General features: G+C 38.4%; 1 protein-coding gene across 5 annotated transcripts in view; it reads right to left on the bottom strand.

Moving 5' to 3' along the window:
- LOC111865978 (inositol 1,4,5-trisphosphate receptor) overlaps positions 1-13818 on the bottom strand; it is a gene marked incomplete at its 3' end in the record, with an annotated part of 252641 nt that overhangs the window by 110693 nt on the left and 128130 nt on the right. For all 5 annotated transcript variants that reach the window (XM_033752056.1, XM_033752058.1, XM_033752055.1 and 2 more), the window contains 1 exon segment: positions 7489-7624. In XM_033752056.1, the coding sequence (XP_033607947.1) occupies positions 7489-7624 (136 nt within the window).

The following is a 13818-nucleotide window of genomic DNA, read 5'->3' as shown; positions in this document are numbered from 1 at the left end:
AGCACTTCCCAGCCTCATCGATCGAACAAATCAGCCACAGCTTGCACTGCCTGGGGCCAAGCATTGTCCTGCAAAATGATGGGTTCATTCTGCAGTAGGTGTTTCTGCTTCTTTCTAAAAGCTGGTAACAGGTTGTGTTCCAAAAATGAACAGTAATACTGCACACTGACGGTCTGCTGTCAGAGAATGGTATGTGTTAGGACACTGCCATCACAGCTGTACATGAGAATCACCATAACTTTCACATTGCTGGGGTTCTCACGAACTTTTGATTTTTGTGGTAACCCATAATGATGCCATTCGTTCGATTGGCGTTTCATTTGTGGCTCGTACGATTTGGCCCATGTCTCATCCAGCATAATGATACGGCATAAGAAAGCCTCTCCTTTGCACTCACAGCGGTTACGAGCAGTGTTGTATCGTAGCCATTTCTGCATTTCCATCAAATCATTCGGAACCCATCGTGATGCAATTTTTCTCATGACCAGGTGTTCCTTCAGAATGTGAAGCACAGTCATATGTGCTAATCCTGTCTCTCGGGCCAGCTCACAAATTGTATGGCATCAATCACTCTCCAGTAACGTGGAAAGAGCATACACTTCTTCACTGACACTAGGACGACCTGCCTGACACATGTCTGCACATTTTGGTGTCCCTTGTTGAATGCTTCTACCCACCTTGCTACCGTTCTGTAAGGCAATGCAGATTCCCCGCAAGCCTCTTGAAAACCTTGATGACACTGTCGTGCTGTGCAGTCTCTGGCACATTCAGTCTTTATCCAACTCTGTTGTTCCTGTTTCGAAAACATCGTCACAAACCTACATTATACCGCCAGCTAACACGAGGCTCTATTCTTCTCATCACTGCGCATGCGCATGATGTGGGAAGGGAGAGTCCATTTGCTCTGAGGCAAGGTAGGTATGTAACTAATGTGTGGTATAAGCAACATTATTTGGTTCCGTTGCATGTCGTCTCTACAGCAGTGTTGCCACTATTAAAGTTCCAACCCTCGTGGATGTAGTCTCTGCAGCACATTGCTATGGTCATTGCAGAGTGGTGTACAGATATGAAGCCGTTGTCTTGAGCTGACAGTTTAGTTCTGAGTTATAGTACACATTAGAATTGTGAGGAAGAGACAAGTAGTGTTTACCCAGTCTTGCACAGTGACACTGTTAAGGGTGCAGAAAGTAGTAAAAAGTGGATGTACTATGTTTTGGTGGTTTGCAAGCACTGGTGACACTGAAGTTCCAAATACACAGTGCATCATGTTACCAATCAGTCCAATGCTTCCTGCAGCCATCTTTAAACTACAGAGAATGATTTGACTTCTTTGGCTGGAATCTTGAGGCACTAAAAACTGCTAAAAGGCTGAGAGCCAAAATTGCAAGGACTGCTAATGAAAACAAAACCATGACCTCATGACCTCCTACATGGTGAGCTATCTCACTGCACAAAAGAGCAGCTCATACAATCCCAAAATTTTAATTAATGGCAGACCATAAAAATGCAAAGAAGAAAACATAACCAGATTCAGTTCTCAAACAATAACATATTCTAGAGATATCAGCTGATACAGATCACATGACTGAAATCATGTATTGATGGGTTTCTCTTGCAAACAAACAGATGTGTTTTGACTTGCAGCAGATATACGTAGTCAGTCAAAAAGTTCCCGGAATTCCCCTGCAGATGAAGAATGAGCAATAAGATGGCGCACACACTGTTGTGGTGGGAAGCTCAGCATGTCTGCTTGCAGGCGCAACAGGTCTGGACAGGTTTCAGTGTGCGTTCCATTTGAAGTAGACGTGAGTGTTGGTCATTCGGCGCAATGTCACAGTTCAAACAGCGTGCGAACATCAAATTCATGTGCAAATTGGGAAAATCTGCTTCAGAGACGCTACTGGCCCTGGAGCAAGTTTACAGTGATACTGCACCTAAGAAATCCGCAGTTTACAACTGGTTTTCCCAGTTTAAGAATGGGCAGGAGATGTTAGGGGATGACCAACGCAGCGGGAGACCTTTGACATACAGAACTGAAGAAATGATTGGAAAGTGCGACAACTGATTCGATGTGATCGAAGAATGACCATCACAGAGTTGGAGCAAGAAGTTGGTACTGTTACTGGCCATTTCTCCGTGCAAGTTTTACAGAGGTTGCGCGATGCGGTTTGGAGGAAGCGGCACAACAAGTGGCAGGGACAGCAGTTTCTGCATCACGATAATGCACCAAGCCACACATGGCTTGTTGTGCAGCAATTCCTCGCCGAGAAAGACATTCCTGTCATCACTCAGCCACTGTACTCTCCAGATATCGCTCCGAGTGACTTTTGGCTGTTCCCTACTCTGAAAATGGGCCTCAAGGAGACACGTTTCCCAACCATGGAGGACATCAAATCGAATGCAACAGCTGAGCTCCGGAAGATACCAAAGGAGGCCTTCCACCACTGCTTCCAACAATGGCAGGATCGATGGAGCAAGTGTGTGTGTGCATGCAAGGGTCCTACTTTGAAGGTGATTAGGTAAGTGTTGCCGTATGTCCTACCGTTAGAGTGCTATACCACCATTCCGGGAACTTTCTGACTGACCCTCGTACTGTGCTGTAAGCTTCACTACAGGTGAAGACATTGACATCTACATGAAAGAATAAGAAATCAATTGGCAAAGTTCAGAGCAATGCAGAAGTGGCAACTTTGATGCCACTCTGATTGACCAGTCACCGTGCATTCCAGTGTTTTTCCCTTGATAAAAAACTGAAAATATGCCTTAAAAATGTGCTGGCTGAATTCACAGAAACAATAAACTATAGTAAATCCTGATCCTATAATATAAGTTTGTGTGTTTGTACTAGAAAATGGCAAACTTGGCATTTTCACAATGACCCCCTATCTGCAAAGGAACAGCATCTCCATGTTCATTATATGGCAAAGAAATGCTTCTGTCCAAAACAAACTTTAATTTTAGCCCAACAGCATAGCAAACAATAAACCTAAATGTTTCAAAGCTTTGAATAATTTTCTTACAGAACCTGTGAATGCATTGGGGGAAGTGACTGTCATTGACATTATCAAAAATTGAATAGATTGCAGTGCACATTTCTTGACTATTTACAGATAAGAAACCAGTTTTCAGATACTGAGATATCCTGTGACATATTAATGTAAAGCTTCACAACTTTGATGAATACTATATCTGATTTTATGATGAACCAAAAGTTAAATAAACCAAGAATTGCTGAATTTTGATGCAGCCTCCTTTAGAATATCCAGATGTGTCTAATCTTCAGTGCTCAAACTTCTCCTGTCTCCCACAGTTTTGCTATGTAAAGTTAGACTTTCAATTCAAATGGCCACAAAAGCAAAACATTGCAACGGACTGGATATTGGACTTAACATTAAGATAAGCCCACAACCATCACTTGGAATTGTAAGTCACTATTTGACAAGATAAACTGAACTATTCCTCACATTAACAGAAGGCAAAATGGAAAAATAGTAATTCCTTTGATTTATCAGTTATTACTAGGGCCCGGATTTCTATGACATGTCATATTTTTTTCCTAGGGTTTATTCCTATTTTTAAATGTAATTATGCATGTTTCCAGTCATTCTTATTGAAATTATGTCGTTTTTATTGTGCATATAAATGCATATTTTAGAGTTTTATTGGTTTTACAGCATATTTTGGCATAATTTTGAAATAAGGTCATATTTTTGTCATTTTAGAAACAATTCTTTGATATAATGTAAAATTTCGGTTCCATAATGTTTAGTATTACAAAATAAATTCCAGGCTGGACTGTTGCTTCAATGTGGAATAGAGTTCAAGTACATGAAGTTCGTATTAAAAACCGTATTTTTGACTGGACTGTACTTGCAGTTACAAAGGCGAAAATTTGTGAAATGTAGCATTTATGACCTGGCAAGCCGGCTTTTCCCAGTCGAGGCGGGAGGGAGGCAAGTGTAACGGGTATTATCCTATTGTACTCCGTCTTACTATAAGGTATATACATCCCATTCTTTCTTGGAGGGCTTAGAAGTATTCTATTTATATATGTGGAGGGCGTTATAAGACTTCAGTTTGACCTTACAATGCCTAAAGTGAGTACATGTAGTTCAAGGAGCGCAAGGTTGCGTAGTTTTGTACAGGAGTTTGGTGATAAAGTGTTTAGTACCGATGGCAAGATATTTTATTGTAAGTTGTGTGGCGTGAAAGTTACGGCAGAAAAGCGATTTACTGTGCAGCAGCATTGTAAAACTTTTAAACATGGTAAATGTTTAAGCAGATTATCTACAAAGGATAGCAGACAAAGTTTGTTGTTTAAAAACAGTTCCACTAATTCTTCTTCTTCTTCTTCTTCTTCTTCTTCTTCTTCTTCTTCTTCTTCTTCATCTTCTTCTTCTCCTTCTTCAACGAACAATGGGTCGGAATTTTCGAAGGATTTGTGTCAGTGGATGGTATCTTCGAATATTCCATTAGAGAAATTGCATAATCAGCACTTCAGACAATTTTTGGAGACATACACTAGTCATCCTATCCCAAGTGAATCGACGTTAAGAAAGAATTATCTTTCTACATGTTATGAAGATATGTTAAATAAGATTCGAACATCTGTTGCTGACAACAAGATATGGGTTTCCTTGGACGAGACTTCTGACGTAGATGGGCGGTATATTGCGAATGTTATAGTTGGGACCCTGAAACAAGATCAACCTGGAGAGAGATTTCTTCTTGACTGTGAAGTTCTCGAAAGAGCAAATCATTCGACTATAGCTGTCCTATTTGATAATTCCATGAAGTTGTTGTGGCCAAATGGAATACAGCGAAATAATGTCCTTCTCCTAGTAACAGATGCCGCTCCATACATGAAGAAGGCTGCCAAAGGACTTCGAATCCTCTACCCGAAAATGGTCCATATTACTTGCCTCGCTCATGCATTGCATAGAGTGGCTGAAGAAGTTCGAGGACATTTTCCTGATGTAGATAGGCTAGTTTCAAACGGAAAGAAAATATTCATCAAGGCCCCTCTTCGAGTGCAGAAATTTAAACAAGAAGCTCCTCTACTGCCACTTCCTCCACAGCCTGTCGTCACACGGTGGGGTACATGGTTGGATGCTGTGGCATATTATTGTGAAAATTACACAGCCATTGAGAAAATGTTTAATGGCTTTGACAGCAGTGAGTCAACATCAATTAAAGCTGTCAAGGACTTATTCTCTACCACTCTAGCACAAAATCTGGCATACATAAAGTCAAACTTCTGTTCAATTTCAGGTGCAATAACTCGCCTGGAATTTGTAGGGACTGAACTCTGTGACGCGTTGGACACTGTAAAGAGCATTGAGAATGAACTAAACCGAACTCGTGGTGAAATAAGTGACAGGATTAAAACCAAAATAGAAAGTGTTCTTCATCGGAATGCTGGTTATTCAACATTATGCAAGATTGCAGATATACTTTCCGGTAAACTAGCAACATTCGAAGATGATACAGAACTGTCACCAAACGACTTGACATTCTTCAAATATGCTCCTGTCACATCATGTGATGTGGAACGAAGTTTTTCCAAATACAAAACTATCCTTAGTGATAATCGGCGATCTTTCAAATTTGAAAATTTGAAAATGCATGTAGTTATAAATTGCAATTGTAACAGTGAAAATTGAGACGTGAATAACTCAGTGAAAATTGAGACGTGAATAGCTTGTGTTCTTTTAAATGGTGTTTTTAGATAACAGAGTTAAGTTAGTGTTCATACCATGTGCACCAGTGTTTGTCTAAAATATGAACGCAAATATCAGTATTAAAAAGAAAACAATGAATGGTTTAATCCAGTACGAAATGTCGAAATTCCATCAGTTTTCTTTCCTTCAGAGACATAATAGGGCTAATTTGGTAAGTAGGACCTACTATCATATATTCATCATCTTTATTCTTAAACTCTAGTAAAAGTTGTAATTAAAATTGTGAAATTTTATGTCCCATTTAATATTTAAGGTCATATTTTACACTTTTTAGGTCATATTTGACATAATTTTGGGTCATAAGTGCATGCATATATTTATAGTTTTTAGGTCATAAAAATCCGGGCCCTAGTTATTACTATGGTGACAATTCAAACAAGAAATTAAATTTTTAAAAAACAAAAACAACCCAAGGAGATTACTGAAATTATGGCTTATAAAATTAGTCACAATAAACTCTATTTCAAACCAATAAATTCAGTTTCACTATGTAATGCTTCAGTGTCTTCAATCAAACTTTTCTTTGCTTTTAGATTAACATAAATGTGTCTCAAGCATCTCATTTTTAATACATGCATTTTACTGTCCTGGGAATCCAGTATTTTAAGATCAAAGGGCTCAATGATCATTAAACAATGCAGGGCCTGTATGCATAAGCATTCAGGCATGCTCACGTACATACATCTCCATATATTTATACAATTACAAGTGTGACTGTTTCACAAATTATTTTTGTTGTTCATATTGGCTACTTACATTTAACATCTCTAAGCGACTTGATCCAGACAAAAAAAAAAAAAGGCTTCAGACACCCAGACTTTGGACATTGTATTCCTACATTAAAATGGCCAGATTTGCCATCCGACGTATATAATTGTAGTATGCCATTTCAAACTATTCAAACATATAACAAAGCTCAATAACTAAGCTGGCTCAGGCAGTATCACTTCTGACTTGTATTTTGGAGGTGCCTGATAAAAATCTTGGCTGAAAACCAACTATCCTGAATAAGGTTTTCCATGGCTACAACAGGTTCCAACCACACAAAGTTTAAACATTTATTGCGATCAAGATGACAGTGATTTTCTTACAGAGGAAATAATGTGAAAAGAACCGGCTTGTACTAGGGCCCATGCCTGTGACAGCAAAATTAACAACTTTCCTGGGGTTGTCTCTTGAAAAAAACATCTTGTCTTTACCACCTTGTTAAATAATGTACCACTTTTGAGAAACAGGGTGGGAGAGGAAGAGAGATGGATATTTATCAAATATATGTCTGAATTTATATATTTATTGCTGACTGTGCTTTCAATTAAAACACCGTGGGAATGCCAGGTAATGGCAGTTCATATTTCGCAATATGTCTGTAACAGTTTTCAGTTACCCCTGGTTCCTTTTTTTTTTTTTCATTATTCACAGATAGGGGGAGGTTACCTGTCTGCTCATTTAGGTAGACTGTGGCAGCTGTTTATTATCAATGGACACTTTCTTTATATTTCTATTATTTGATTTCCAGGCTTTTGTGATAACAATCTATGCATATAATGCAGGTCATTTAAACACACTCAAAAGGAGTTAATAGATAATAATATAAACACATCGTTCATATTATGGCATGCATGAGCCCAAACACACATTTATTATTTTATTATTTATTATTAATTTATTATTACACAGGATTTTAAAAGCACCAAGACCATGACATACTCATCAATAAATAAAAACTGGTATAAGGTGAACTGTGTACCTCAGGAATGCAGTCTTGATGTGATACCACTGCTACAATGTCATCTAATGGTAACAGACTGTGACATTTGATTTCGGTGTACACATTCTTCCCCATGGTGCAGCACGCTAGAAGCTTGACAAGCTCAACATGATATCTGAGGGGAAACAAACCACACAATACAATATCATTTAGTAGAAAAAAATGTTGAGCAGTAAGTAATAAACAATAAAGGTGTGTGATTCACGGCAGCTTCAAAAAGTTCTGGAATACAAGCGAGAATAACGATGGCCTGGCAGGTAGGCTAGATCCTGCTCACGCATGCCAAGACATATTCACTTTAACACACAGTTATGGAACTTCTCCAGTTGCTGTCAGACTAGTGGATATGATAGGACACAGAGAGGAGTGTAGAATCTGAAGGTGTCAAGGAGGTACCCCGAGCAGCAGCAGTCATTTCATATAAAATAAATTCCACATAAAATCAACACAGACATGTAGAACCTGACCCCTTCAGAACTGAATGACTTTTGTGAGACTACAGTCCAAATGCACATAAATATTCTGCCAAATTCTACTACTTTCCTTGGCCATCAGAATTTTGAAAGCAGAAATCCAACGTTGTAAAAAAATAAATTTTGTTTGGGAGCAGAAGTGGTCCTAGAAAAAGTGGCATAACTTTGGCCTTGAGACACAGAGCTCATTTAAAGCTAATAAAATGCTCTTTCCAGTGACCAGCATATTATGACACGACAGTTATCTAAAGCATCTTCAAATATCAAACTGGGACTGTAATGGGACTGGGTTTTGTGAAGCATTTTACTGTGAAGAATCACTTCACTGTATTGATGAGACAACTTAGAGGAACATGCTTTTTTCAAGTTCTTCATGTTTCTTAACTAAGCTAACACAAATGAACTATGTATATATAATGAGAAATAATGCAATATGATATCTATAGGTATAAAAGCTAACAAAAAACTGTTGGTACAGTAAGGTTAGTGTGAGTTACATATGTATATTTTATTTCTCTCCGCTGTTAATTTGGTCTCTTCACTGGTTCAAGTATATGTACATCCTGTGTTCTGTTGCAGTGTTAGGACTAACTTTTGCCAAAATATCTGGCATAGCTGGATATATGTATGAAACAGAGAGGCCATGGGTACAAAGAAAACCTATTTTCATGTCATTTGATTCCTCACTAACAGACCGTACACACATCCTAAACATCAGAAATTATCATACACGTATGTGCATGTCACAAATCCTGTGATCTCTTTCAATTCACTTGTATCTTTTAGCAGCCTAATCACATGGTTCTGTGTACAGTTAGAAGAGGACGAATACAGTTTTAAGTATCTCTTGCTTAACCAGCTTTAATGTAAGGAGCTGCTGAGTTCCATGAACTGTTTCAGCTGTTGTGAATTGACTTGACAACAGACCCTCCTCTTTGTATTCATTTTCTGTTACAAAATTAAACTGTGGTTGTGTATACTGGACTGAGCCCATTACTTGGTCATTCTATGGTAGGTGCAAACTGGCCCTTGCTGCAAGCCTCTTAAGAGTACCACCACTCCCATCACAAGCTGCTCTGCTGGCACTCCAAAGCCTTCAATGTGGCATGGAACAGTATATGTTTTCTGCAAACAACTTTCTTCAGTGGTTATTCAAACGTATTTTCAGTAAATTTCATTTGATGTTAATGGATGCTTCAAATTATCTGATATCATTATCAGATTCTCATGCTCTGTATTTATAGCATCTGTAATCTTGAAATAAATTATGGATGGATGATTCCTCATGCATTGATGCAGTCACACCCCTGTACTTTAGCTTGCAAAATGAAAGAACAAATTTCGGGAACTTGCACAAAACCATAAATTCACTAGATTGTAGATTACATTTCAGCTTTCTGAGGAACATGGCTTGTTGTGTTGTACTGAATTAATAAAAACGTAGAAAGAGCACTTTTTCAAGCTATGATTCAATTTTTCACTTTGCAAGGGTTACTAATTCACACCTGTCAAAATCCACTATTTGAAGGTGATGCTTTCAAGTGTATTATGAGTGAATACATCTTATAACGCATTTCCCAAATCAGTGGGTTCTCGACATTCACTGTAGTCATAGAAAAGAACAATTTGCCTTAGGTGGCCTGCATGACATGCACATGCACGCACGCATGCACCCACCCCCAATCACACATGCTATTATACAGTTTCTGGGATGCAAACTTTGTAAAACCTAGTCTGACTCCTCTATGAGAATTAAAATTTCACTATAATTCTTTCAAATTGCACAATTATTGTTGCAGTTCATGTATTTTGACACCACTCAATTTGACTGATATGTAATCTTCTCTACTCACATCACCACAGTTGCAGGAACTTGTTACAACTTCAATTAATGTTTTGCCTGGTTTGGGATTACCTGCTCTGCTCTGCTAATCATATAGTCAGAAGCACTTGGAAGAACTTCTTGAACTTTCCAAATACTCCAATTCTCTGGGAGAACAGTTAAAATTATAACCCTCAAACTTTCTGATGTCACTGAATCCTGAAATATTTCTTTTAACTGTCTTAAATCTCAGCATGAGGTGAATGATAAACTGCACCTGATTTGACATTTTCAGTAATGTTTAGATTTTTTTTTCACAGCATTTTCAATTCTTTTGTTTTCAGCTGTAGGGCATTGATTGCAAGCTTTCATTTATGGATTGGATTCCAGTGGTTTTTGTAAAATGTCTAGTCTCATCACTGTCATTGTCATCTCTTTCTTCAGTTGATGCATTACATCTTAACTTAGATATCTGCTTGTGGCACAGTCACTATTTAACTGACAACATTTTGAGTCATCCAAGACAGTATGTTTCTGAAACTCTTATGTTCACTTACATTAAATAGGTTACAGTACGAAGCACCAGTGACAAGAAATGCCACAATTATTGTAAGCACACTTAATAAAAACATTTACAATACACAGTAAACAACTCTTATAGAGAAAGCCATCTTCTGGGATGTGGCACCGTGTAGAAATTGTGTTAACCGACAGTTTGGAGGAACGTATCACCTCCAGAGAACCAGAGAACAATATTTAGAAGACGTGAATGTTTAAAAATGGCCAATGAACACTACATGCTGCAGAGTTTTCAGGTCAGAGGCCCTAGACCACATGAAATCTGATGAGACCTGTCAATATTGCAGACATTGCATGACTCATACACTTGCAAGCCAGGCATGCCTGGACCTGCCCAACATGTACAGGTAACTGAGTTTGGTTTCCATGGATATACTGTTGTTGCAGTCATTTAAAACAATTCCTCACATTTTTTTTTCAAGTCTATATGCGGTAATGATCCTAACTGCATGAGCAGTATTCTGAGGTTCTCAATATATGGTTATGAAGATGGTGGCAATAATATGTTGCTTTAGGTTGCCTCATCAGTACAAGTGAAGTGGCCCTTCACAATAAAATGCTTCACAAAATACAATTCCACTGGAGTCCCATTTTTTGTATTTGCAGATGTTTAGACAGTAGTTAGATGTATACAATGTATTGTAAGTAACTGGAATACCACATGCTGAGAAATACAAGGTCAACAGTCAAATCCTGAGATCACGAAAACATTAATGTGCTCAGCATACACTGGTATAAGACATCACTTGGAGGGGCATTTTATTAGTTTTAAAGTGAGCATCAAATGGAGTTCATGCCTTAATTGGGGTAAAATTATTCTGCTTTTCCTAAGATAACTTCTTCCCACCACAAATGAGTTTTTCTGACAATTCTGGATGTTAGCTCTCAAAATTGTAGTGGCCATAAAGCAGTAGAATTTAGCAGGAATACTTACATCCAGTGGGACTATAATCTCACAAAAGGTATTCAGTTCTGAGGGGTCAGGACACAACTTGTGTTCATTCTTCATGGAATGACCCACAGGCTAAAATAACATTTTGCAGTAACTGGGAAAACCAGGAATGGAAACACTACATTGGTTCACACAGTGNCCCCCCCCCCCCCAAAAAAAAACCCCGGTAAATCCAAACAATGACCTAATTAAAAAAGTCTGAGTGGCATAACAGGGTGCACTGTCATAGAATAAGAACAACATAAGACAGGTGTAGAAGGTTCTGAGCTCTGTTATCAAAACTGTAGAGAAAACTGTGTAGAAAGTAAGAATGTCTGTTGGCAGTTGCCACAACATCTTCACAAAGATCTGAAGATGAACTGGGTCTGCCAAAATAATGTACAAAGAATGCTGTTGCGAACTCATACAATGACACAATTTCTTTCTAAAAAAATCAGAGAGGATGATTAAATCTGGTATTCCCAAAGTAAATGACAGTATCCCATGTTGAAGTTATCATCATCACCAAAGGCCATGAAGTTTCAGTAGGATAATTTGAGTGGGAAAGTGATTTCTATTTCAACTGACTGGACATCATGCACCACTAGTTTAGGGTCCTATTTTGCATTGTTTATTTTACAACAGTCTCAGTATTTCATATTATACAGTGCTGAATGACAACATGATTGGTGAATGATGAATTTGAAAGGATCTGGAAAGACGTGATTGTGGCACAATCAAGATAATATTCTGACATTTGCCTGGAGGTATTCAGTAATCACAGAAAATCTTAGTCAGGACGGTGTCCTGGCTGAGATTCAAACCGAGCACCTCCTGAATACAAGTCCAGAATGTTACCATTCTACCATCCTGCTCAGTAAACCTATTCTGGAAGAAGTTACAGTTTATATGGTGAGGTGCAGGTAGCTGTCATTAGTTGGGCTTTCATCCATATAATGAGGTTAATATACTATGAGATCAGGAGCTTTACGAAGCACCACAGAATCAAGTATAACGATCGGAAAATTGCTGCTGTACAAGCAGGGAGCAATGAGCCTGCCAGGATATAGTCAAGCAGGAATATCAAACTCTGGCTGTTCACANGGGGGGGGGGGGAGAGCTCACAAGAAGCATCTTAGAAAGCCGATGTCTTAGAATTCCTGTCTGACAATGTTCTGGCAGGCTCAATGACTGCTGCTATTCGTGATGCTTCATGCTGTGGTGCTCCTTCAACCTCCTGTCTAACACAGAACAATATTAATGTCTCTATACAGATGAAAGACCAGCTGATGGCCTAGTACTTCGAGGCTGCAATAGGGTTTCATATCTCTTTTAAGTACTTGATTGCAGATGATTACAAATGAGAGTTTCCAGAAATGTTCTGAACAAGTGCATGAAGGCTGGCAAAGTGTGTAGCTTCTGAAGGAGAGTACTTTGAAGGCAACAGAGTCTAACAAACACATTAATGACAGATAGACATGAAAGGATTCTGACGATGGTGTATACTGTACTTCTTTCGGCTTATTTTGGACTTCATCCATCGTCTGGTATATAAAAGACAAAAGACCACGACATTTCAGAGACTGGATCTGTCTCTGTCCTCAGGTGGGTAGGGAAGGATTAACCTACTCAGTTGGGCCCGTTAGAAAGAGCTAGTCTCAATCACTGAACCCAGTTTCAGTTGGGTCCCTACCCACCTGAAGGCGGAGACAGATCCAGTCTCTGAAACATCGTGGTCTTTTGTCTTTCATATACTAGACGATGGACAAGTCCAAAATAAGCCAAAAGATGTACATTAATGACAGTTTTAAAATGTGGTTAGCTATAACTCAAGGCCTTCCTGTAACAAAATTCTTGAAGTTACTTGTGAACAATATCAATGGCACCCAGTGATTGTATGAAACTGACATGATCACTGCTGTGTACAGTTACATAAAAACATATTCACTCTGCCAAGTGCTTCAACAAAAGCCTAGAAACAAAAACAATAAAGTCGACTCAGAGGAGCACAACATTTATCATCTCCATATTCCTCATATCAAGCTGTAACACTTCTGATTGGCATTTGGATGGGACAGGACCTTTAAATTAGGATATGGTCACAACCTTCCACATCCTTATCAATACATTACTAACTATCATCTGATCATCCAGTCTGAATTACTGACAGTGCCATTAAAAAAACTACAAATAAATAAAAACTATATATTCATGATCTACAAACATTCTGTATAATGTCTCACTATTTTGATGTACAATATGAATGTAGTCAAATTATGAACTTCGCTTCTGACCTGGGAATATGCCTATTTTATTCTTTCTTTTTATCCTTTTCTTTCTTTCTTTCTTTCTTTCTTTTGAAGGAGGGGGGTGGTGAAAATAAACTACTGAAAACTTTTACAGGTGGACTGCTAGGCTGTTTTCTCATGCTTTATTCTAAAGATATTAAATTGAGAAAATGGAAATTTAATGAGCAAATCCATATAAATGTCATGAAATGTCAC

This window comes from Cryptotermes secundus, unplaced genomic scaffold (assembly GCF_002891405.2).
Source record: "Cryptotermes secundus unplaced genomic scaffold, Csec_1.0 scaffold35, whole genome shotgun sequence".
Classification (NCBI taxonomy): domain Eukaryota; kingdom Metazoa; phylum Arthropoda; class Insecta; order Blattodea; family Kalotermitidae; genus Cryptotermes; species Cryptotermes secundus.
Note: the sequence above shows the minus strand (reverse complement) of the source record. Positions and strands in the feature narration are given on the sequence as shown.